The sequence below is a fragment of the Aedes albopictus genome, chromosome 2, assembly GCF_035046485.1.
Source record: "Aedes albopictus strain Foshan chromosome 2, AalbF5, whole genome shotgun sequence".
NCBI classification, from domain to species: Eukaryota; Metazoa; Arthropoda; class Insecta; order Diptera; family Culicidae; genus Aedes; species Aedes albopictus.
Genome location: NC_085137.1, coordinates 486898928 through 486925434, shown reverse-complemented (window position 1 = coordinate 486925434; position 26507 = coordinate 486898928). Strand labels below are relative to the sequence as shown.

Below are 26507 nucleotides of genomic sequence, written 5' to 3'. Positions count from 1 at the left end.
AACCGTGGAAAAGCTCTTGTTTAAGCTGAGCTGGAATCTGGTACCCGGCACTTGATCTAGCACCATTGCTTAAACAAGAGCTTTTCCACGGTTAGGCTTACACCGACACCGTCCGTTTTGGCGAGGGAAAACTCTGAACCGACATTTACACGTTCCACAGAACCACACTGGACGAAAAATCTGTAAAATTCGAGTCCCAGAAGAAGGTCCCAAACGGACCGAAACGTCGGACAAGATAAAATAGCAGTATTTCTATTTTTGTCAAGACTGGCAAGCCATCCTCCGAGAGTAAAAATTCAGCAGTCGAAAATAGTCAACACATTCGCAACAACAGCCATATCTGCTAAACTGATTAGCGTTGCACATTAACCCAGAGAATCGGACTAATCTGAAGTCTACTTGATGTTATTATAAACCTTTGGGACATTCAGGGTTGTCTAAACTGTCCTGTAATCAAGTCCTTCAAGCCTAAAAGAATAACTTTATGATTTTCATCATAAATAATAGCATTGCATAATCTGCTAGGTTCTGTGAAGCTCGTGAAATCTCAAATGCCTCTTAGAGATACTATAGGTATATTCCAGGTAAGAAAAACTATATTGGAGTTCAGAACTTCAGGTCTACAGTATCCATATCTGATATACCGAGTAATGTTGCATAATCAATCGCAGTTACTGGACCAACCTGAAGTCTACTATATATTATTATAAACCGTTGGGACATTACGGGTCGTCCAAACTGTCCTGAAGTTTAACTCTTGACAGTAACATTAGCTATTCTCACAGTGAACTGTACCATTACACTGTAATCACCCTGGCATTTCATGAGTCATTCCAAGATAGTTTTGAAATATTCCAGATAAACTAAACTACTTCGGAGACCATAGCTTCAGCTCTACACTGTATTTACCAAAGTACTGTTATGGAGCTTAGTTTTATAAAAATAAGTACTGTAACATGAGTGATTTCATTTTAGATAGATATTTGCGTTACATAACCAAATAGGATCCATGAACCTCTTAACTCTCAGGGGCCACTTCATAAAAAAAATGTGATAATTTAGGTCATCCTATCTTTCATGAAGTATACGGCTTTATATCTGCACTTGCAATGCTAGCCTGTTACACTAAATAATGATACATAATGAACCATATTTACTAATATTCTTCAAAGACTAGTATGCATTGTTTTGTACCTTCGAAACGTTTGTGCTATAAACAGTTACATTACCTAGTGTAACCCGTCCAGATTCATGAACTTCTGTAAAACTCAGAGCCATTCCAAAATACCTTTGAGATATTTCAGGTTAACTAAACTTCCCTACAACCAAGAATTTCCAGGTAAGGTGAAGATATGACGAAGCCATATATCGAGAACAAATCTGAAGGCAAATGTGGGACGCGGCCGAGGATAAGGACTGTAGCCACGAATCGAGTGTTGTGGTGAAGATTTGTTGATTCAGTTTTAATATAATTGTTATTAACGCTAAATAAATGAAATAGACACAATCATTACGGTTGGTAATGTTGTGTAACTCAAAACAGGAAAAAATATATTACGGCTGTAGACTCCATATTGCATGTTGTCCATATTACTGAAAAGTGTGTACACACCAAAAATTTTGAAAGGTTTCCAATTAAAAAAAAAATCTGCGAAAGAAATTGCTGAATTTCAGCACAACGTTGCTGATCAACTGTCAAAATTGCTGGATGGTTCAGCAAGTTCAAAAATAGTTGCTGATACTCAGTAATTCATATTTCGAAGCTAGGGCATGGTTTCTTATAGTATTATGTGAGCTCTGGTAAGTATAATAGATTATAAAACATATCTCTATATAGCCAAAACAGAAACTTAAATTGCTGTTGATACTAGATTTTTAACCCTTATGTGCCGGCAGGGAACCCGGGTACCCAGCACCCATTTAAAATACACGGTGTAGAAAAAGGCAAAAAGTTTGCCGGCCACATAACGGTTAACATCATAATAGTTTGGATGACCCCAGTCGATCTTATGATGTCCATTGAACATTCAGAGGATTTCCTGGACATAATAGGTTACAAATCGTAGCTTTGTATAATGAAAGAAATTACCGTTACACCCGTAGACCTTAGGATCTAAACACAAGAACAATTTGGATGACCTAGGATATCCCGACTTATCTGATACTGTCTTTTGAACTTTCAGAAGACTTACTGGACATGATAGATTACAAATCGTAGCTTTGTATAACGAAAGAAGTTACACGCGTAGACTTTAGGATGTAAACTCAAGAACAGTTTGGATGACCTACGATATCCTGACTGATCTAAAACTGTTTATTGAACTTCTAGAAAACTTAGGGTACCGTTATAGTTACGCGTGAGAGTGGGATTGCGCGTGTGCGAAACCGCAAAGAAGAATATCAATAGCAGCAAATCCACTCCCACTCTCACTTTGAAGTGGTACTATGGCAGCGCAGTTACTGGACATGATGGAATACAAATCGTAGTTTTGCATAATGAAAGAAGCCGTAGACTCCAGGATCTGAACTCAAGAACAGTTTGGATGATCTAGATTCTAGAATATCTCAACTGTTCTGATACACTCTTTCAGAAGATTTACTTGACATGACAGATTACAAATCGTAACTTTGTATAATGAAAGAAGTTACCGTTACACGTGTAGATTTTAGGATCTGACCTCAAGAACAGTTTGGATGACTTTCTATGCTGTAGAGAACCAAAACTACAGAAATACACTGTGGTGCATAATTGATTGGAAAAAGGCCGATTTTCATACAAAATGGCCAAGTCTGAGATGCTGTAATTATGGTTTGCAACTATAATTTCTACTTGGCTTGCTTAGCATACAGGGGGTGGCCAAAATGTTTGGGATAGGCAACATTTTTTCTCTCACAAAAAAGTTACACATGGTGTAACTTTTCATAGAGTGCATTGAATATTCTCAAATTTAGACTGTTTGTTAACCTATTATATGTACATCAGTGGTACAATTTTGAGCTCGATTGGTTAATCTTTCGCGAAGTTATAACTGATCTGGTAAAACACTATTTTTAAGACTATCAATTTTTGAACTGTCATATCTCGGAGACCAGTGAACCGAATTGAATGATATTTTGAGCGATTATCAACAATATAATAATGCTTGAAAATTCATCAGAACATAGATACTTTTTAAACATTGAAAAAAGTTATGATGGTTTGACATTTTCACCCATTTAGAGGAAAATGAGTAAAATTTACTATACTGCACAAAAATTACTAAATGTGTTCTTCCTTTAATCCAAATAGGCTCTTATATATCTTTTTATAGATATCTTATGAACAGAAGTAGAAAATCTTTGGATATCAAAAACAAAATGCTATGACATTAATGTAAAAAAATGCTTTTTTTCGAAAAACATCCAAAAAGTGTCAATTCATCATAACTTTTTTCAACGTTTAAAAAGTACCCATATTTTAAATGATTTTCAAACATTAATATATTGTGGATAAACGTTCAAAATTTTATTCGATTCGGTTCACTGGTCTCCGAATCCGAATCCGAATTTTTTGTGAGAGAAAAAAAGTTGCCTATCCCAAATATTTTGGCCATCCCCTGTACGTAAAATCAAGAATGGTCTCTTCACCTGTGGAAATCATTGTCAAATTCCTCTTAAAAATTATAAAAAGCTCGACCAATTCCACCCCTCCCCGAACCGCATTGAATTTCCTCTGATTATAAACAAAACCATAAACAACCATGTGATTCCACTAGAGACCGGCACTAGAGAGACCGGGTGAACTGCAACTATGTTGGTGACACATTCCACTCGAGGGGGTTGCGTGATCACCTCGTCCACTGTGTCCAGTACTGTCATCCACTCATAACTGCCTATTATTCACGTCGTCACAATCAAACCTCGGTCGGTGAAAACTACTAGGTACCGTACCTTCTATCATAATCAATCAACGTTTGCCGGCGACGGTCCATTCACGCAGTCAAGTGCCGACTCTCAATCAGACACAGTAATTTACTCTCATTTACAAACAAATAGATCACCATCACGACCGTCGTCGTCGCTGGCCGTCGTCATCATCATTATTAGCACCATCTCCATCATCATCGTCGTGAGCGGATCCAAGGTACACATTAGTGTTGGCGTGAATGCGACCAGACAAGAACGACATTACTAACCTGGCTCATTTTTCGGGTTGTTGCGTTCCCTTTTGACTTCTGTAGACGGCGACGGAGAAAGGAGACCCTTTTGAAACGGGCCGAAACAGCTGCGCTGGCTGTTAGTAACGGCTTGTCACTGAAAAGTTTGTTCGTCCCTCGCACTAGTTGTGACACGAAATCAGCAGATGGTTATGATCTTGTTTCGGATTTTACTTTTCCTTCGGCGTGAATTTTACACTTTTACTGACACTAGGGGAAGCAGACAGTTGGCATAAATATTTGAGACCTACGGATGTTTGTTGAATTGGTGATTTTAGTTAGGGAATGCAAATATAGCAGATTCCGGGTCATTTGGCTGAATGCTATTTCACCGAACGCTAATTGGCCGAAAGAATCATTTGGCCGAACACCGTCTGGCCGAAAAAATAATGATGAATTTAGGTGACCATGTCACTTGCTCTACATCAATATAACTAGAAAGAACAGCCTATGATTCAAAGAAGAAAAAATCTCTGACAAAAATGTTCGCAGTTTTAACGCTAACTGATCCCATCATGGTAAAACTAGAAAGAATAGCCTCTTATTAAGAAGTAAATATTTCTGATAATAATATGAATTGGCAGCTAGAATGTTACCCAGAGTTTCCGCAAAATTACCCTTTGGGCTAGATGACATTCGGTCAAACGGCATTTGGGTATGTGAAAAGTGCCTAAGAACTTTTTGCAAAGAAACATATCGCCCCCTTAATGCTAGAACTATAGTATAGGTAACTCGTTTTGGAAAGTGCGGATGAAAATGACTGGAAAAACTTATCCTGGTACATATAAAACAAACTCTTTGTTGGTCTTAAAAGTTGAATTAATATGTGTTTTCGGATTTTCAATTGACAAACTTGTGTTTATTGTGATGTACGTTCAGATATGAACAAATTTCTTGCGATTTCGCAAAACCAGTTACCTTGTTTTACCATTAATATTTCGGTCATAACCCTTCGTTAGCTCTGACAAAAAAAACATCTCTTAAGAAGAATTATTGCCTAATATTGCCGTAAAGACAGGAATTCTGCAAGATACCTTTGACAGGTTTTCCCAGGAATACTCCTTGATAGCACTACGCAACATTTTTTTTTGTCTCAAGAACAAACATATGTGTCTCTGTCAGATTTTGGGCCCCTGATTCCAAATCTGGGCTCAGATTTGCTTCTGTACGTCACAATTTTGAGCTATTCCTCAATTTATAGGGCAAAATATGCGATTTTAGGCTTTTTTGATTTCAAGCTAGTGAGCATGGGAATATTTTTTATGCATTCAAAATGAAATTTGGTCAACTAACATGTACATTAACGACTCATGCAAAATATTTCGTTTTACAAAATCTAATTTTATAGTTTTAAACGATTTATGTAAGGTACGATATTTCCCATACAAGTCACCCTCCGAAAGTTGCATGCAAATTTAGTTACTAACATAAAATGCTTAAATCTAACAAATTTGATAAGCTAAAACGAAATAGTGTGCATGAGTCGTTAATTTTTTTTTTGCTAGGTTTCTAGCTGCACTCTGAATAGAGTTGAAACCTCTACACTAGACCCGAAGATAGAAAAGAGTACGTAATCTTTCAGAAGCAGTTTGCCAGCCGTACGCGGAAAATGATATCCATTAAGACACTGTTGCAAGCTGCCTCAGAAAGTTACGGTAGAAGATTGGAAAGCTTTCAATTGGTCAGTCAGTCAGGATTTGCCTATGTAGTGTACGTCACACAATTTGTGTTTGTCTTCTTGTTTGATTTTGTGGTTTGATTCCGTTCGTTATGTATTTATCCTCGTTAAGTCAGTTTCCGTATGTTTGTTTTTTTTTTTCATCGAATCAATCGAACCCCGTATGTCAAAATAAAGTCAATCCTGGGTCAAATTGTTTTCTTGATTTTGCTAATCGTTTTCTACTTCTCTGTGTTCATCTCTTGTGTCCTTAAATAATCATCGGTCCAAAACCCACAGAAACATGTAACTGAACTTCTGATATTTTTCTGTTGGTGTCATAATACCATCTAAGAGATAAACAAAAATACGCCAAGTTGATTAGTTGATTGCAATAAAATTTTAAAATAATAAATATTGCTTGTCTATTATGTATTCATCCCACTACAAATACTATGAAAAATATTCAAATTCAATTGTCCTAACGGTCCTACCTAGATAAACCATGTCATTTTCTCAATTGTAGCGTAGAAATGTCAACCTAGTCATATACAAGTAACGTTGTTCAGTTAATAAAAGCAGTCAGTTTTTGTCCAAAATGTCACATCGAACGCATTGACGTCAACAATGCGTTTAAGTGTTCGCACGTTAGCTTCGAATCTATCAGCACAATTAAGTGCTGCTGATCTCCTTCCCACGGTTAGTTCTTCGGTCGATTTTAATTGCTTTAAAGAAAATATGACCAACTAACATTGTAAAAATTCGAAAAAACGAATATGACATCAATAAATTACTAATCAAAATCAACCGAGAAACGTGGGAAATAGAGCCCAAACAACATTTTGAAGTCAGCTGGCTGTAAAAGGTTCCAAAACCTGTCACAAATCCTATAATGCTTTCATTAGGATTTGTAACGGTTATCAAAACCTTCTAAAATCCAACCGACTTGGAACTATTCGTTGGGAATAGACTTTAATGAACCCCGGCGGTTCCTCCGTGTTTATCGAGCATGTCTGATGCATATGATCAGCCACACTCCATCTGCAGCAGCCGGTTCGTGATGAACCGTTGGAGGCGCATTAAAGTGTTAAAAAGGTGATATGTTTCACTAAAGAACACTACATTACAATAATCAAAATGAAACTCCTTCACTTTAATACCGTCAACCCCTGCGAACTTGACCAGGGAGTGTGCATGAGTCGTTAATTTAGATGTTAATTGATCAATTTACCTTTTGGAGAGACGAACCAGCCAAGGGCTGAAAGTCTCTTTAATAAAGACAAATCAATCAATCAATTTACCTTTTGATTGCTTAAAAAAAATGCATGCTTAATGGCTTGCAGTCTAAAAAGCCCAAAATCGTATTATTTTCCCTATAAATGAAGGTATAGCTCAAAAATGAAATTGTGACGTGCTGGAGCAAATCTTCATTCTCTGACGATATTTTTTCTACAGATCCTTTAGCAATGACAACATTTTTGGCAGTCCATTCGTCAGATTTTTCCTTAAAGCTTTCCAACAAACTATTATCAACATTTCTTATGACTTCCTCACCGAGGATAGTAATATACTTTTGCTAGATGCTTATAGTATCTTGGCGAGTACTCAGCTAATTGAATTCCAAAATTTGTAGCTAATTCCATAAAAAAAACGTCATTGTAATGTTTCGACAGATTACTGACAGGATGTGTGATACATTATCTGCAGTGCTGTCATGGTAAAACCAGAGCTCGTTAGTCAAGGTTCCAAGAAATATTTCAAAATTCAATTCAAATTTCAATTTTCTGAAGAAACTCCAGGAGGAATACGTGAAGAAACACCTGGAAACCCCTGGTGGAATACCTAGCAACATCTCTTGATATACAGTTTCTTACCGATTTTGGCAACACGAGGTGAATTTTATGTTGCCAAATTGGGGTGTTGCCAAAATCGGTAAAAAATTTTTTTGGATTATTTTCAATTTTTATGCGTCAATTTGGCTTATATTATAAATATAGACTATTTACAAGCTATAAAACGATCCCTGTAGGTGACGTTCATAAATTACGTCATTATTTGTAAAATTGCCGATTTTTGAAAATTTAATGAATTTTGATTTTTTTAAGAAAAGTTAGGCTAAAATATAAATACATTTACAAATACAAACGATTTTTCGGTAAAAATGTTTGGTCAAAATTTTTTGTTGCCAAAATCGGTAAGAAATTGTTGCCAAAATCGGGTGTTGCCAAAATCGGTAAGAAATTGTTGCCAAAAACGGGTGTTGTCAAAATCGGGATGAAAATGTTGCCAAAAACGGGTGTTGCCAAAATCGGGAGTAGACAAAAACGGGTGTTGCCAAAACCGGTAAGAAACTGTATTTCTGGAAAAAAGTCCTAGAAAAATCCCCAAACAAATATCTTATTTTTTTAATGAATTCCTGCTGGAATCCGAAGAGAAATTCCTAGAGTTACGCTTGGAAGAAAGCCTGGGGGAACCTCTAACAAAATTTCTGTATTTACTTACAAGTTCCTCCAGGATTTTAAGAAATACTCGGTGGAATTTTTAATGAAATCTCTGTGTCAATTTCTACAGAAATCTCTGCATAAATGCCTTCAAACTTTTCCGTGATAATCCTTATACGAATCTATGAAAGAATCTGCAGTATCCGTGAAACTTTTTCTACAAAAAAAAAATCCATGGAGTTTTTTTTTTGAGAAAGTACATGAAAATTTTCTAGATAAATGCTTTGAATAATTTCTGGTAGAATCTGGTAGATGAATATCTGGAACAATCAATGCAAGATTTTTTAAAGGAATTATTGAAAGGTTTATGACGAATTAGCCTTAAGTTAAAATTCACGAATAAAAAAAAAAGAATTCTTGAAATATTTTCTAGAGGAATACATGAAACATATTTGAATCTTATGCGTGCAAGACTCACTTAAGAAGTTCTTGGAGAAATTTCTGGATGACATTTTAAAGTCTAAAGGAATCCCTAAAAGATTTTGTGATAGAATTTCTGACTGAATTTCTTAAAGATTTCCTGGATGATTTTTCAAGGTAAATTTACGAGGAGTTTCCAAAGGAGTCTCTAAAAGAATTTCTTTAGGAATACCTGGGAGGTTTTTTTCCGGAATTCGTGAAGGATTTTTTTTTGAATTAATCCTAGGATTGATTTTAGCAATGGTCCAGGAAAGAATTATTATCGAACAATCTGTGGAAGTTGGAGAAATTTTTAAGAAAATCTGGAAAATCGAGAGATATTTGTGAAAAAATATTTGTCGAATTTAGAATGAAGGAACCCCTAGGGCAGTTTCTATAGGAATCTCTGCAGAAAATTCACGGATGGATCTCACATTTTTTTAAAAAGAGTCCCTGAAGGAATTTTTAAAGAAGTCCCAGAAAATCGACAGAAATTCAGATTTAAAAAAAATGTCTGGAACATTTTCTAAAGCAAACCCCGGAGAAAGTTTCAGAATAAATTCATGAAAGATCGTTTGAGAGAATGCTCAAAGGAACTTCCGAAGGATTTTTCCGAAAATAAAATAAGTCCCGAAAAAATAAGGTAAATCTTTGAAATATTTTCTAGAAGAATCCCTGGAAATGCTTGGGAAAATTTCCAAAGAAACCTCAGTACAATTTTTTGAGGAAACTTTTGAAATATTTTCTGAAAAACTGTGGAATAGTTTCCGAGCTATCGCTGGAAGTTTTATTGAGAGAATCTCTGGAGAAATTTCTGAATAGATGCCTAAAGAAATTTCTGAAGGAATCTCTGAACGAATGTTTGAAAGAATCCCTAGAGGAATTTGTGCTCAAAATAATGGATGTTTTTTTTGTCTGTATTAACGAGATTTTTAACCTTAGGCTAGTTCATCTCGGGACCCACGCTTTACTTCCACTTGTGATGTTTTTTAATGGAGGAATTTCAAAAGTAATTCATGCAAGATACTTTGAAAGATTTTTAAACTTCATACATTTACAAAAAAAAAACAATTTGTCATATTTCTGACATTTCAGGCCGAACATTTCAATAGGTTCTATCTGCATTTGAGAGGCTCTCTTTGTTCACTTTCTCTTTCAATTATTGCAAAGTAATGGTACACTTTTCAACTATTTTTGCAGTACAGATCAAAAGACGATTGTTTTGACCATCGTTCAATGCAAGGAGACAATGATGATACAAATAAACAGCTGAGATATTAACGAAAGAGAGGGGAACCAAAGAGAGCCTCTCTTCTGCAGATTGGACCTTTAGACATGTTTGGCCTGATTTGTCCTGTAATTTTCCAGGGATTATCCAAAGATTCTTCCACTTCAACAGATTTTACTTCTGGAACTCCACCTGTGGCTCCTGATTCCTTATAGAATTCCTTCAGGAATGCCTGCTACGATTCCTCCAGAAATGCTCCAGGAATTCTCTAGTGATTAGTCCACATATTTCACCAGGATTTTTTCCAGGAAATCCTCTAGGGATTTCTTCATGGATGTCGTTTCTAGGGATTACTCGAATGATTTCTTCAGTGATTTTTCAAAACTTTCCTTCTGAGATTTATCTTGAAATTCCTCGATGGATTTTCCCAGGTATTCTCCTTTGCGATTTCTAGAAATTTTGCCAGGGATTTTCCAGGAATTCCTGTAGGATTATCCAAAAGATTTACACAAGGATTTCTTCAAGAATTCTGCGAGAGATTTTTGTGCAGGTATTTCTCAAGGTATACCACAAGGTTTTTTATAGAAATGCCTCATAATTATACATAAATTCCATCGGTATTTAAGGTATTCGTCAAGAGATTATCTACAAACTTAAAAAGAATCACCGACTTCAGTAATATTTAATCAAAATCTCAATCGCTGAGCATTCAGTAAATATTGTTTACAAAAAATAAGACAACAAACTACAAAAAATAAGACAAGCAAACTACATCAAACTATTTAACAACTCAAACAGCATTATTTTGAAATTCGATGAAGTTTACTACCTTTTTTTCTACATTGGTTTTGGTGAAAGTAGTTACCGAATAATTATTTGTGGCTAAAATTTCGGTAGAATATTACCGAAGTCGGTGATTTTCTCTATGTACTATGTCCTCAAGTGATTTTTAAATATCTATTTTTTCCAGAGATTTCTCCAAGAATTTCATTAGTGATTTCTCCAGAGCAGGGGTTTTCAGGCCTTTAGGATCACGGTGCGCTTTTTGGGAATAAGTTACGTTGCGGTACACCTGCTCATGATTGTCAAAGAAACGAATTTTAAATTTGTCAAAAAAGCTGTCAAATTTTTCAAACCAATTTCTAGCAGCATATACTCGTCATTGTTTATTTTTTCCACGCTGATATAATCATGTCACTCAGTCGCTTTTTTCGTCACTTTTCAGATCATAGTTGTTCAATTGTGAATATTTTCTGAGGATATTTCTAGAAACTTTTGTACTAGATATTTTGGAATGCTGAGTTAAACCCTGAGCAGATTTGTACTTGAACTTCCCCCAAATGTTATTTTTTGCCGGAGTCCTGCCAAGAATCTCTACAAAATCCTTCGTTGAGCCTTTGGTGATGTCTAGTATGTTTTCCAATTGCCATTGCTCATTTTTTGGAGAGATCCATGGCAATAAGATCCTTGAAAGCATCAATTTTAGAAATATTGTATATTTCTGATAAGATTTTTGGTCATTTTTCCCAATGTCTCTAGCCAACTCATTAGAAAATCGGAAGAAGGTTCCTTTGAAAATCATAAACACATTTTCAATAGAATTTCTGGCAAACTGAAATCGAGATCATTGGCAGATCCCTGGCAGATCAGGATCTGGGAAACCGAACAGCTACCGGAGGAGTGGAAGGAAGGGGTAATCTGCCCCATTCACAAGAAAGGCGACCATTTGGAATGTGAGAACTTCAGGGCGATCACTATTTTGAATGCTGCCTACAAAGTGCTATCCCAGATCATCTTCCGTCGTCTGTCATCTAAAACAAATGAGTTCGTGGGAAGTTATCAAGCCGGCTTCATCGACGGCCGGTCGACAACGGACCAGATCTTTACCGTACGGCAAATCCTCCAGAAATGCCGTGAATACCAGGTCCCAACGCACCACCTGTTCATCGACTTCAAAGCGGCATACGATAGTATCGACCGCGCAGAGCTATGGAGAATCATGGACGAAAACGGCTTTCCTGGGAAGCTGACTAGACTGATTAAAGCAACGATGGACGGTGTGCAAAACTGCGTAAGGGTTTCGGGTGAACTATCCAGTTCATTCGTATCTCGCCGGGGACTGCGACAAGGTGACGGACTCTCATGTCTACTCTTCAACATCGCGCTGGAAGGTGTGATGCGACGAGCCGGGCTCAACAGCCGGGGAACGATTTTCACAAAATCCGGTCAATTTGTGTGCTTTGCGGACGACATGGACATTATCGCTAGAACATTTGGAACGGTGGCAGAACTGTACACCCGCCTGAAACGCGAAGCAGCAAAGGTCGGACTGGCGGTGAATGCCTCAAAAACAAAGTACATGCTGGTAGGCGGAACCGAACACGACCGGATCCGTCTGGGTAGTAATGTTACGATAGACGGGGATACTTTCGAGGTGGTGGAGGAATTCATCTACCTCGGATCCTTACTGACGGCTGACAACAACGTGAGCCGAGAAATTCGGAGGCGCATCATCAGCGGCAGTCGGGCCTACTACGGGCTCCAGAAGAAACTGCGGTCGAAAAAGATTCACCCACGCACCAAATGCACCATGTACAAAACGCTGATAAGACCGGTGATCCTCTACGGGTACGAGACATGGACCATGCTCGAGGAGGACCTGCAAGCACTCGGAGTTTTCGAGCGACGCGTGCTAAGAACGATCTTCGGCGGTGTGCAGGAGAACGGTGTGTGGCGGAGAAGAATGAACCACGAGCTCGCTGCACTTTACGGCGAACCCAGCATCCAGAAGGTGGCCAAAGCCGGAAGGATACGTTGGGCAGGGCATGTTGCAAGAATGCCGGACAACAACCCTGCAAAGCTGGTGTTTGCAACGGATCCGGTTGGCACAAGAAGGCGTGGAGCGCAGAGAGCACGATGGGCGGACCAGGTGGAGCGTGACTTGGCGAGCATTGGGCGCGACCGAGGATGGAGAGCGGCAGCCACAAACCGAGTATTGTGGCGTACTATTGTTGATTATGTCTTGTCTTAATGATGTTGAACAAATAAATGTATGTATGTATGTATGGCAGATCCCTTCCAAAGTCCTAGACAAAACTGCTGAAATTCTAGTTGTATTGCTTCTGAGATTTTTTAGCCAAGCTAGCAAAGAAGATACATTAACATTTGTAGATTCCTTGTAGGATGCTTCGTTACTGGAATCAAGGAGAACGTTTCTAAATCTGATTCGAATGTTTTTGCCTTGGATCTCGCTTGTTCTCAATCGTTCGATTGAGATTCATTCAGCAGGAAATAAATTTTAAAATGAAAGCAGATTTTATCAAGTGCAAGTGCCACGTTGCACTTGTCATGATTTCGCAGTGCAACAAATGCTCCGCGGTGTGTGATCTGAAAACCCCTGGTTCAGAGTATTCCTGGTTCAGGAATTCCTCTACGGACTGTTCTAGCTGTTTTGTTGAGTATGCTATCCATTACTATCGTCACCACTCCCAGTAGCTCATGTATAACACACTGCACTGAATACTTTTGATTGTCAAACAATGAATACTTTTGATTGGAACAACGTAATCGTGTAGGGGGATTAGGGGCATAATGGACACTCTAAGAAAATGAGTATGTTAGGCCTATATAACGATGAAAAACTTAACATGTTATCAGTTGGTTTAAAACTTTAGCTTGTTTCCTACGTCTTTCAATCATTTACAGTAGGTAAAATGTCTTTATTGTGAAGAAATATCGAATTTGAAATCGTGTGTTTTTTAGGGCTGGCAGGAAAGGTACGGGGCCAAATGGACACCCATCGGGGCATAATTGACACCCCTACATATTTTATGCTAATTCTTTGATGACATCGATCAGTTAAGTAATATGCCTACGGAGATCAATGCCACAGATATAATACTCCATCTTAGACGAGTTAACATAACATCATAGTTAATTAAATAAATTTTAGGCAAAAATAATCGGATTGATTTTTTTCAAACTCTCTAAAACGCCTAACAGTATGCAATGCGCGTACATCCATTCGTAATAGCAGGTGTTCATTTCGCCCCGAATCGACTACAACATTAAAATTGCTATTTTTAGTAAATTTTGATCAAAAATAAAATACTTCATCCATTGCTAAATCTCCGTATACATGTAGATAAGGTAACAAATCACTAGTTTTATGGTGGACACACTCTAACACTCATAATACCTTATCTGCTGCTGCTTTGAAATTATAAGAATTTCACCATATGAAAAACATATTTCAATTTCAATGATATTTTGGTTATTTTGGAGCAATATAAATGGTACTTTTGAAAAATAGGACCATGACTTGTTCCTTTACACTTATGCATTAAAAGTTTAACATAAAAGTAAATGGTTTCGGCAAAAACAGGGGTGTCCATTTCGCCCCGGGTGTCCATTATGCCCCTAATCCCCCTACACATTTGCTAAGGTCAATTATCATTTCGTTCATAATTTGAAGCTCAAAGTTATTATAACATGCGAGAAGACTTCAGGATAATTTGTCGTAACGCTCGACTGTACTCTAGACAGACTCTTTGAGAAAGACTCCAGAAATCCAAAATTTAAGAAGTTCTAGGTCCAAGACTCCAGGAGACATCTGTCGAAGATTTCAAGTATATCATTAAGATTTTGTCACCCATTTTGGACATAAATTTGTCAAGTGGAAATCTCTTAAGATCTAGTTATAAATTCACATGAAATACCACGATTGATAACAAGCTAGATATTTGAGAAACAATCAAATAAGAAACACTCTAGGATTTGCGCAATACTTCAAGGACCTTAAAATTTCACTCACCATTTTATAAGGCACTCATTAACAGATGAAAATGGAAATTTCACAATAAAAAACTCTCTAGGAATCCAACAAGCATCATTACCAACGATCAAACGAATTTTTTGCTAGCGATGATGAACACAGTGTTTGAAGCAAAATTTAACAAACAATTCGTCATAGATTTTTCCACAAAATCTACAAAGGATCTAATCAGGAATTCGATGGGAGTGTCAAATAAATAGGGTAAATGTACCAATAGTGGTACTATTAGTAGCTCCTTGTACTAAAATAATTGAATAAAATTGATAATACCACAAAATAAAAAGTCTGAAAACGTTAATCGATAGTTTTTCACTTAAATTTGCTAAGAAAAAATAAAAAAACATTGTATATTTCAGTTTTTGCTAATAAATCACTTGCACCAACTATAGGTACATGGTTCCTATTATGGAGGTAAAATTTAACATTGGTTCCTATAGTGGCGCATCCCATTGAATTCTTATGGGATCCACCACTATAGGAACACTAACACCACTATAGGTGCAAAGGAGCAAAAAAGTTAAAAAAAATAATTATTTAAAATAGGGTTTTCGCCAAATCCTGAACACAAAACTGAATTAATAATAGTAATTAGGTATGATGCATCTATTAAAAATGCCATTTGCATGCTTTTTGGTCCAAAATAGTGCTAAATTGCCACTACCACCACTATTGGTACTACCTCCACTAAGGGAGCTTTTACCCTATATTGCAAGATTTTTTTTTTTTTGAGAAGCTCTGTAAGAAATTCCGAACAAGAATCTTGCCAGTAGTACATAATTTTTTTCTGGGTACCGAACAGTCTTCCAGATTTGATGTGATCTTTTAGTAACAGTAATATAGTATACTTTGAGGGAAATCACATAATGTTTTGAAAAGTTCCAACAGATTTTTTTCCAATTGTTCTTCAAGAATTTCTCATTGCTTTTTAAGGTTTTTTTTCTAACAAATGTGAATAATCTGACACTTATCACATTTTCATTTTACTGCTCTCAATTACCCATACTTTTTATATCTCGGGGACGAGATTACCATTACTAGGTTTGACTTTTACGACAACCATCTATATAACAAACATCCGTATGACTGAAGTATTTATGCTTAATGGGGTGATAACATTGCACCGACACGGTATCCCAACACTACAGCTCTAGCAGGCACGTTCCTCCGTCCGGTCGGTCCTACCACTGCTGTGTTCCACTTATTGTTATGGTGCTCCTTCTTCTGGCAAAAATGAAAATCACTTCACAACAAACTTTATATATTCCGTCTCTGGCTCACTCCCGTCACTTTCACAGTGCACTTGAATTTGTCGTTGTCCAATGACCGACCACCGTCGGGGCCAACGGTGCTCTTCTTGGTTCCACACTTCTATAAAGACTTTATTTTAATTTTCAAGTGGAGGATCTATTTTTAGGGTTCACTCACGGTAAACCCCTCGGGAGTGGACGATGACTTTTGCTCGTACCGGTTGATCGCCAAACGACGACAAAATCACTCTTCTCACAGTGTGTATAATCCAAAGAAATCTGGAAATCTTAAGGGCTCTCGAAATATTTCACCCACCGACGCTGTTCGCACGCCAACGGAACAACCTGCACTGACAAACTAATTCAATTATTGTAGCTCTCCTCCACATACCACAGAAGAAGCGTAAGTAGCTCCTTTCTTTTTCTAGCATATGCCAACACACACCAAACGCTCTAACTGACCACTACGCTACCCGCGCGCTCGATGTTTCTATTTTGAAGATCACGGTGCAAAACTTCCATCAACGACCGCGGGTAATACACTTCCAAAAACTTTTTCGCGCCGTATTTCACCGGACCTGCGTAAATTTGACGAAACGGATAATTCTCCGCCCAAACCCGCTCGTTCCAATTTCACCGCCAATTTACCATTCGAAATTAACGACGTCGGTCGGTCGGTCGGTCGGCAGCAGCCCCGGGGTACTTTTAAATTAGTGGGTGGTAGGTAGTTCTGCCCCAGCCAGGCGGTAGGAAGAGATAAATATTTACTAATTTGTTCTCCCTCGCAATTGCGTTCGAAGTTGATTCTTCAATTTTTTCTCGATACAGATAAATAGCACACTCCAAACAGTTGGTGCCACGGAAAATTTGAATCACTTTCGCATGGGTGACGATTTACTTTTTATCCAACCAAACACCATCCGAGACCGAGAGCGAGAGTGCACTCCGGGACGGTTACAAAACACACTAGGTAGGTATTACCGCTCGCTAAGAATCGCGCCAAATGACTGAAAAGTGTAGCGCCGGACTGCGAAAGACACTGAAAAATGTCTCAGAGCGATACAAGTCAGCTAGGTGGAGAAGAAACGCGACACTACTGCTACGACGGTCGACGACGACGGCGACGTTTATGGTTGTATGCTGTGCGGTTTGAACAAGTAGGGCTCGGCACTAATCTTTGGCAGGTACTCACTGACAGATTTTGTTCCAACCTAGGTTCCAACGACAAGATTTTTGAAGTTTAAGATCGACGGCTACTTAGTTCAAAAATGAAGTAATCATTAACACTGACAGCTAAAATTTACCGTTGGGCTTTATGTTACGTAAAATACCCACAGGTCAAAAAGGCGAACTACTTTTCACAGCCATATGTATCTTTGTGCACCATTGTATAAAACTCACTCACATTCCACGAGCCAATTAGGCGATTTCGCTCCTTCTTCTTTTTGGCTCTATCACCCAACAAGACCGGTCTGATACCAAATAGAAAACTAGTTTTGATGTTGTGGCATTGCAAATTGTATGACCTCCACAATAGAATGACAATTTTCATTCGATTCGCACTATTGTGTTTTCGTCTAGCTATGCCGAATTATATCCCAGGGGTGCTCAAGTATAATCAATTCATAAAATTCAGGGTACGCTGCTATTCGTAAAACGATTAAAACATCAAAAATGAGAGCAGAAAAATGATCATATCAGGTTATACTGTGCAGTTGAAAAAAAAAATCAAAACGGCGTCCAGAAAGCATCAAGAAGTTGATCAAAACTGAAAACAGTGCTGTAATGGTTCATTACGCAACGCAAATCAGTGCTGTAATGAACCATTACAGCACTGTTAATTTAATGTGGGAAAGTAGGCCTTTTCCTGTCAGATTTGCGTGAGGTAAAACAGCCTATTACGATGAGAAATTGCAAAAAATATATTGTGAAAAAGCTATAATTCCCTTAAAATAATAAAATTGAATAGTTGTCCCTCGTATTCTGTATCCGTCTTGCCCACGTCTATTTCGGGTGAAACCTGAATTTATTTCCGGGCACACTTTCTACGTGACACTATGGTACATAGGATGGTCTAAAATTATGATTTGACCGTAGGCGTTTATTCCAAAGGTCGATCTAATTCTTCGCAATGCAAATCAAATAATGTTTTCAAAGGGTGATTGAACGGAAAGCTTTCAAAATAAGGTAGATATAGCTTGAAAATAAGGACCAAAACATTTCAATTAATATTTTTGTGTGGAGCGGACCTGGTGTGGTGGTTAGAACACTTTACTATCACGCCGAGGACCTGGGATCGAATCCCACTCCCGACATACTCACAAAATGTGGGTTCTTCCTTCGGAAGGGAAATGAAAACGTGGGTCCCGAGATGAGCTAGCCTAGGGTTAAAAATTTCGTTAATAGACAAAAAAAAAAATGTTTGCCCACCGCCACCAGATTATTATACGCCAACACAGTGCAACGCGGAAATCATTCTCTGTGATTGTAAAATACGATGTTTCGTATACAGAAAATCCACGCACACTTTTGTTTGCATCCTCCCTAGACGATGAAAGTTTGTGTTTACATTTTACCGATGATGGGGAAAAGTGATTTTTTTTAATAATTGAACAGCTTTTGCTGCATTCTGCAGCAGTAAAATCCAACTTCGGAGTGCTACAGAGCTTTCGTGAGGTGTGAATTCAAGGTTGGTTCAACAAGTGCATCTGGGGAAGTGAGAATTGAACGGTGATGAAAATCAGCTCGACTAGCTGCTGCTATGGTGCGGCTGCCGTCGTCTAATGCAAAACGAGAAAAATTGTGAAGTCGCAAGTGCAGTGAAATTGAAACGTGAAATTTTTAAGGAGGTGTTTATCGATAGTCTACATCTTTTTGCTTCCATCTAATGAGGCATCGGCAGAGGTAAGTAAGAATATCTGAAAGGATTTGTTATTTTCATTTTGAGGAGACGAATATTAGAGCATGCGACGAAGTAAATTTTTACCTATGTCAAAAGAAATTGTGTATCAAGAAATTTATTTATTTGAAAATTCATCTAGGGATTCCTGCAATGTTTAGCAGGGTGGCCAGCCAATTTCAGATTCTGATTTCCCGTTTTTTCCCACACTGGACTTAATAGGTTCACACACGAGACGCGAAATGAGACAAGACATAACACTTATCGTTCTTACAATCGTCAACAAAAGATTAAAATCACCTTTACGTCGACCGGTTTAGGGCGTGATCTAGCCCTAGTTAATAGTGACTTAATAGGTTTCTCATGAAGGATTTTTAAAGAAATAACCCAAGTAACAAGAATGCTGAACAGTGCGAGTATTAGCTGAACGTTGGCTGGTTAATGGAACCAGTGGCTGAACACAATGCTAGTTGAATATTGGTCTAAAGTACAGCTTGTTCAACCTCTTAAGTCAGCAATACATGGATGGCTGAATATCAAATTGAATATAATATTATTCATCTGTGTAACCAGCTTTTGAACAGACACCAACATGCAGAATAATTCATCCGTTGTTCAACTTTCATTCAAAAAAAAAAAAAAATTGAGAGCTGACCAAAACAATGTTTTTGTAAAATCCACGTAGCTTCTTCAGCCTCAATGACACATTCTACCGTGACGTTACAATGTTTTGACGCCTTTTTTGTCAGATTTTTCACTATAACTCGTAAATTCGACCGTAAACCCTCACATATTTTTGCATATTCGGCAAATATTCGGATTCCTTGCAAAATTTCATGTTAAACATGTGAATAAGTAGCGTGACGTTACAACGTTGTAACGTCACGTTACAAATTCCCATTTTTTAAATACTTTTCCAATGAAAACTAACTATCCAACAGATCATACTTATCGGAAATTTTACAAGGCAATATGCACATATGCAAAAATACTTGAAAGTTTACGGTCGAATTTACGAGTTATAGTGAAAAATCTGACAAAAAAGGCGTCAAAACGTTGTAACGTCACGGTAGAACGTGTCCAATACAGGTTTAGTTCAACTTATGTACTTGATATTTCAGACGCAACAACTAATGTTCTCGTTTTCGAAGATATGTATACAATTGGGTTGTTTAGTGAATAAAATATTGCTACTTTCTATAGCAACGGTTGTGTTTTCGTTTGCTTGTCAAGCATTTTTTGTGTTTTCGTGAAAAGTTTTTCCGCGATTCTTTTAGCGATCTGTGCGGCACTACGCCACCCGGGCAGTTATTCCGCGAGTGAAAAGTAGATCCCTGTAAAGTCCCGTGTCACATTTTCCTAACGATGCGAACTCTTTTGACGTCGATGGTTGGGTTGGTGTTCCGCCCGCCGCACTCGGTTAGGAGAAAAAGTTGAGTTATGTGAAATATTCGTATATCAATGTATTACATTGAAATAAATGCTGCGCGATTTATAATAAAAATTGCTTCTGGTGCCGGGCTCAATTTTGTTAGTTTTGGTTTTATTTTCGTGTTGAAAAGCTATCAGTGGAAGTAAAAAAGTGTTTTCATCACTCGGCTTGGATGAGCCGTTTGGCACTACGTCACCCAAAAGTCGCCTTCGAAAGGAACCCTGTTGCCAACATCAAGCCACCGGACGGACGTCAGAAATATCATATCTCAATGAAAGGGTTCACGGACGATCTAAACTTGGTGAGAACGTTTCATACTTCTTTTTAATGTGCCATTATTACATTCATTTGAACAACTAAATAATTTATCAAATCTCGGAGCGTTTGGTACGGTATGTCCACGCATCCTTCCTCCCCTGTAGATTCGAGAAGTGATCCGATTTGAAACATTTAAGAGCTCATGTAAATCGAATCATTTCAAAGAATCATCTTTGCGGTAAACGCTACGCAGTAGGCCTGGCCGCTTTGACGCTTGTGTCATATCATCGATATGCTGCAAGCATCAATACTGACAAGAAAAATGATCGGGTGTAATCTAACCCGATTATTTTCCAGGATGCTTTCTTGTACTGGCTGCGTATGTGTTAGATCAGATTAGATTAGATTAAAATATTGCTACTTTCTATAGCCCAACAGAAAGAGCTCATTTTTCTGAGTATAATGTGATTTTATTGCGTTTCAATACCTTTGTTTTTTTATGGGCAAATAAACAAAACAGTTTTAATTTCCGCATACAAACTTTAAATGCATTTTAAAAATAGTTTCCGGGCACCAAAAATTATGAAATTTTGGATTTAGACTAATATTCTGGCGGAGATTCCGATTATGAAATAATCTAGATACCCCTAAAGAACCCAATTGTGTGTGGTGTAGGTGCTACGGCGAGTGACTATAAATCAGGAGGTCTGAGTTCAATTCCCAGCTTTTCCATAGATTAATTTATGCATTTCTAAAAATCTAAATGGCAAATAATGCGTACGAATGTGTTTTTTTTAATTTTTAATCAAAATAAATAAATTTTATTGATTACTGATTCAGCGCATATTAAGCCTTAAATCAGAATGTCAATGCACTTCAAATCAGCTAAAGGTTGAATAAAATCACCAAAAAGAGATGTTTAGGAGATGAATACAGGATTGTACCTCTTTTTCTCAGCTTTTGTTCAAATAAAGGCTGCGTTAAAATAGCTGAGAAAACGATTGTACACAGCATCAAATAGTTACATGCAGGGATGGGAACACTCACTTGGAAAGAGTTACACTCACTTGCTATTTTCTCATCTCAGAAGCATGCTATCAAAAAACAGTGTATGGAGCACTTTTACCTTGTGGTTCAATCTCAAACTTTCCCGAACAAAGTAAGGGTCGCACACGCATACCAAAGTTGTGAAAGAGCGTTGAAGGCAACTCTCCACGAGGTGAGTGTAATTTACATTCACCTCGTGGAGACTCGTCTTCTTAGCCCTCTCACGGCTTTGGTATGCGTGTACGACCCTTGATGTGTTCGGCAAAGTTTTAGATAAAACCACAAGGTAAAAGTGCTCCATACACTGTTTTTTGATAGCATGTTTCTGAACTGAGAAAATGCCAAGTGAATGTAACTCTTTCCAAGTGAGTGTTCCCATCCCTGGTTACATGGGAAGTTTGTAATAAACAATTTATAGAGCCATGCGAAATTATTCCATCAAATGCTAAATTTTCACGATGGCAACCTCAATTCTCGTATATTTCCCAGTTTTTTCAGTATGTCTGAATTCCTGGCTTTTTCCCGGTTCTTCCAGTTTGCTGGTCGCACTAGTTTAGGATATCGGATTTATTTATTTTTTTTATTTTATCTGTATTAACGAGATTTTTAGCCCTAGTCTAGTTCATCTCGGGACCCTCGCTTTACTTCCCTTCCGAAGGAAGAACTCACATTTTGCGAGTTTGTCGGGAGTGGGATTCGATCCCAGGTCCTCGGCGTGATAGTCAAGTGTTCTAACCATCACACCAGGTCCTCTCCACAGGATATCGGAATATTATCGGGTATCGGGATATTATCAAAGAAATCCCAGGTAAATTTCGCGAGGGAGAAGGAATACCGGGATTAACCTGTACGTCCTAACGCGCGTACTCAAATTCTAATGTTCATTCAATTCTATTTTCTTTAATTTTTAGCCGATTTTGATAAAAATTCGACAGAATCACCGGAAATTACTACCGTTTCATAGAATGCACCGGTTGGTCAAGTTGGATGACCGGTTCTGGATTTATAAGCAAGCCATGGGGTACGTCGGTTTCAAACAATCTGCTCCACAACAACGTTTAAGCTATTTTTTTTTTCAATTAATGGCGTATTCTCGGCAGATCAATTATTGTAGAATCTCTAAACGAAGCATGTTTTTACGAATTGGAATCAATTTTGAAAATAGGGACGGAAATCAGTAAACGCCTAAATGTATGCAATGTCTTATAATTTCATGTCGTTAGAACTGTTGTATCCAAAATTTGTTAATGTATATTTGTGATACAACTCAAAAAGAGAACTCAATATGCGTAGCACATAATAATATGTTGATGTACAGTAAAACCAAAAAAATACACTACCAAAGAGTTGATTGCTATATTCACTGCGTGCAAAAAAAAGCTATGAAAGTTAACTCGTTTTACAGTACCTCGGAACAGACAACTATAGTTCCAAATTACCAAAGGGATATGAATAATTTATGATTCAGATGTAAAAACTTTTTGTTCCGTATAAGATCTGTAATCTGGGGTCTCCAGTTAGCCTAGTGGTTAAGGCTTTGGATCGCCAATCCGGAAACGGTCGGTTCGATTCCCGTTCCAGTCGGGCAAATCGTGTAAAAATTGAAGAAACAGTGTACCATCCAATCACCATTTCAATCGGGGTGCAAGTACGATCAAATTTAGTTCCCAACCGTATCAATAATAGTCACATTTTTCAATCTTAGTGAAACTACTATGGTTGCAAAATCCAAATCTATATTCGGCTGTGTTCATCACGCATTTTAAACAAATTGACTCACATCGAGCCAACCACAGCATCAAAACGTTGGCAATGATGTTTCAGTCCCTATGATGAGCTCTGCACAAACTTCAAAGTTCAACTTAACCACAGTCATTTCTAAGCTTTAAAAATAACGATGGCGTATGCATCTTCTCAAGATACAAAGTTTTATTTATTTAGATAAATCTTTGAATTTCATCTTAAAGCCAATTTTAAAAGTTTTAAACTATACTGCATGCTTATAATTTTTCTAATGTGTTAATAAAATTTTCCGAAAATATTTAGAAACTGAAACAAACGTCCAGAGCTCCAACTCTAAAAACATAAATCATTTACTTTTACTGAACCGCTCATATTTATTATTTCAGTTTTGTTAAGAAGATTACATTTTCCAGAAGTAAAGAATTTATGCTAAATTGACAGGGTGTCCACTATGGCAGATCAACTACCGAGCTAGTTTCTAAAATACGGTGGAGAAGCACTGGTGAGAGTACTACACTGGGTCATTACCAAGATTTGGGAGGAATGGGTGAACGCGCTACAACGGACCAGATGTTCGCCATCCGCCAAGTGTTGCAGAAATGCCGCGAATACAACGTGTCTACACATCACTTCAAGCCTAACTTTATTAAACACCGTATCTAACAAAATCCACGAACGGAGAAAATCGAAGGTGAAGTTCGCTGTTTCCATAGCAATTCACACAATGAGCATTTCAGAAACGTAAAAAATCCGTCAATTTTTTCGCAAATCATCCCCAAAGTTGATACAAGTGATACAAGTAGTCCTTAACGAAATTCAGCGCCTCATGTGAAAATCTCTTTTTTGATTACATATGTTACATACGGCGTTTGGTAAAGTTAGGCCTGACTTGTTCATCGATCGGCGTATGATACAATCGATAGAGAACAGCTATGGCAGATTATGTACGATCACGGATTCCCAGATGAACTGATACGATTGATCAAGACAACGATGGATCGAGTGATGTGCGTACTTCGAGTATCTTCTCGAGTGCCTTCGAATCTCGCAGAGGGTTACGGCAAGGCATTGCTTAAAAGGGTGTAATAAGAAGAGCGGGGATAAACACGAGTGGAACGATCTTCACGAAGTCCGTTCGTTAGCGAAAGCCGTTTTTCCGTGACTTTCTTGCAGAACTGAACTAGCCGCACAAGTTTTTCATATACCATATTCTCAGGTTTAGCTTCTAAAATGAGCTGTAGGTGGTTGAATTTAGATATGACGAAATGAAATTTTCAGCACTGCCTGTAGGTGTATCACACAGACATTCTTTCAGAAATTGGGGTGTGTTTTAGCAGTCTACGTACCTTATGGATGGCCATCTAATGGAATGTTCACACTCATCTCTAAACAATTGAAAATAAAACAAATCGGGTAAATATTTACTTTTTCGAGTCATGGAGTAAGTATATATAACTTCATATTCTTATATCTGTCTTCTTCCTCTTGATGTAACGTACCAAATGACACAGAACATGCTTCTCAGTATTATGAGAAGTCCAACAATTATCATCAACAGAGAACTTTCTTCGCCAATCGAATATCGTGTGGTAGGCTCGAAAACGCCCTATGCCAAAGGATGCCAAGGAAATTTTTATTACAATTTGATTCTGGACAGACTGGGAATTTGGTTGAGATTTTGATCAAGACACACTCAGCTAAATATAAGTAAATTACACAGCGTAACAAAAAATAACTTTTCGTCTGTCTCAAGAGCAAACCGCCGCTGAATCCGAATCCGGGCTCAGATTTGCTCTAACACGTCAGAATTTTGAGCTATACCTCAATTTATAGGGCAAAATATGCTATTTTGGGCTTTTTTGACTGCAAGCCATTAAGCAAGGAAATATTTTTTTTATGCAATCAAAAGGTTAAACGGTCAATTAACATCTAAATTATCGACTCATGCAAAATATTTCATTTTACCAAATCGAATTTGATAGTTTGAAAGGGCCCCTATAGCCGAGGCGGTAAACGCACGGGTATTCAGCATGACCATGCTGAGGGTGACGGGTTCGATTCCCGGTCGGTCCAGGATCTTTTCGTAATGGAAATTTCCTTGACTTCCTTGGGCATAGAGTATCTTCGTGCCTGCCACACGATATACACATGCAAAATGGTCATTGGCAGAGGAAGCTCTCAGTTAATAACTGTGGAAGTGCTCATAGAACACTAAGCTGAGAAGCAGGCTTTGTCCCAGTGAGGACGTTACGCCAAGAAGAGGAGAGAGAGGAGGCCCAAAATCCTTCGGAGACACATAAGTTCGCTCTTGAGACAAAAAAATGTTGCGCTGTGTTAGTTAAGTTAGTTGGGGTCTCCAGTTAGTCTAGTGGTTAGGGCTATTGATCGTCAATCCAGAAACGGTGGGTTCGGTTCCCGGGAAAATTTTCTCAATTCCCTAGACATAGTCTACCAGTGTACTTGCCACACAACGTAAAAATTCATGAAATGGCAACCAAATAGAGCCCTTCAATTAATAACTTTGGAAGTGCTCAAAAGAACCCTAAGTTGAAGAGAGGCAGGCCAAGTTCCAATGTGAACGTCGATCCATAAAGAAGAAGAAGAAGAAGTTATTTGAATACTACTACTACTAAATTACTACGGTCATACTTGGTACAACCGCCCTACTCTCAAACCTATTCTTAGCCTTGTCCAACGACATCCTTTTAATATTATGCTCAGACCATGCTTGCTACAAAATATAATACAACCATAATGTATGACTATAGTCAACATTGTGAGCGACTACATCGTCGAAAAAGCTACATCATACGATGACGTTCAGCAAAAAAAAAGCACGAAGAAAACATCGCAACACTGAAGTAGTAGCAAGCTAGCAAGCAAGCAGCACTAGCTGGGAGTGGATACCATGATATACCACTCACTCCCGGTTCAAGTGCGTCGCGTCACCTCGCGTCGTGACGTGTGCTATAAGTGAGACTGAGAACGTGTATCTTGGCTAGTAGTGCACAGAAGTAGGTATATAAAACATGGGAGCTCCTCACTCAACGCGAAGAGTACCCCCAT

General features: G+C 38.0%; 1 protein-coding gene across 12 annotated transcripts in view; it reads right to left on the bottom strand.

The window, feature by feature from the left end:
• LOC109623121 (cAMP-dependent protein kinase type I regulatory subunit) overlaps positions 1-26507 on the bottom strand; it is a 269309-nt gene that overhangs the window by 70819 nt on the left and 171983 nt on the right. The window contains exons 1-2 of one of the 12 annotated variants that reach the window (XM_062854183.1): positions 17044-17176; positions 4176-4406 (exon numbers count right to left, since the gene is read on the bottom strand). The exons of 3 other annotated variants lie outside the window; for them this stretch is intronic. In XM_062854183.1, the coding sequence (XP_062710167.1) occupies positions 4176-4184 (9 nt within the window). In that variant the 5' untranslated portion in view covers positions 4185-4406; positions 17044-17176. Of the gene's footprint in view, positions 1-4175; positions 4407-15818; positions 15841-15940; positions 16407-16710; positions 17177-26507 lie in introns of those variants that run through there. 8 more of the 12 variants (XM_029870635.2, XM_062854178.1, XM_062854181.1 and 5 more) reach the window with 8 other exon arrangements.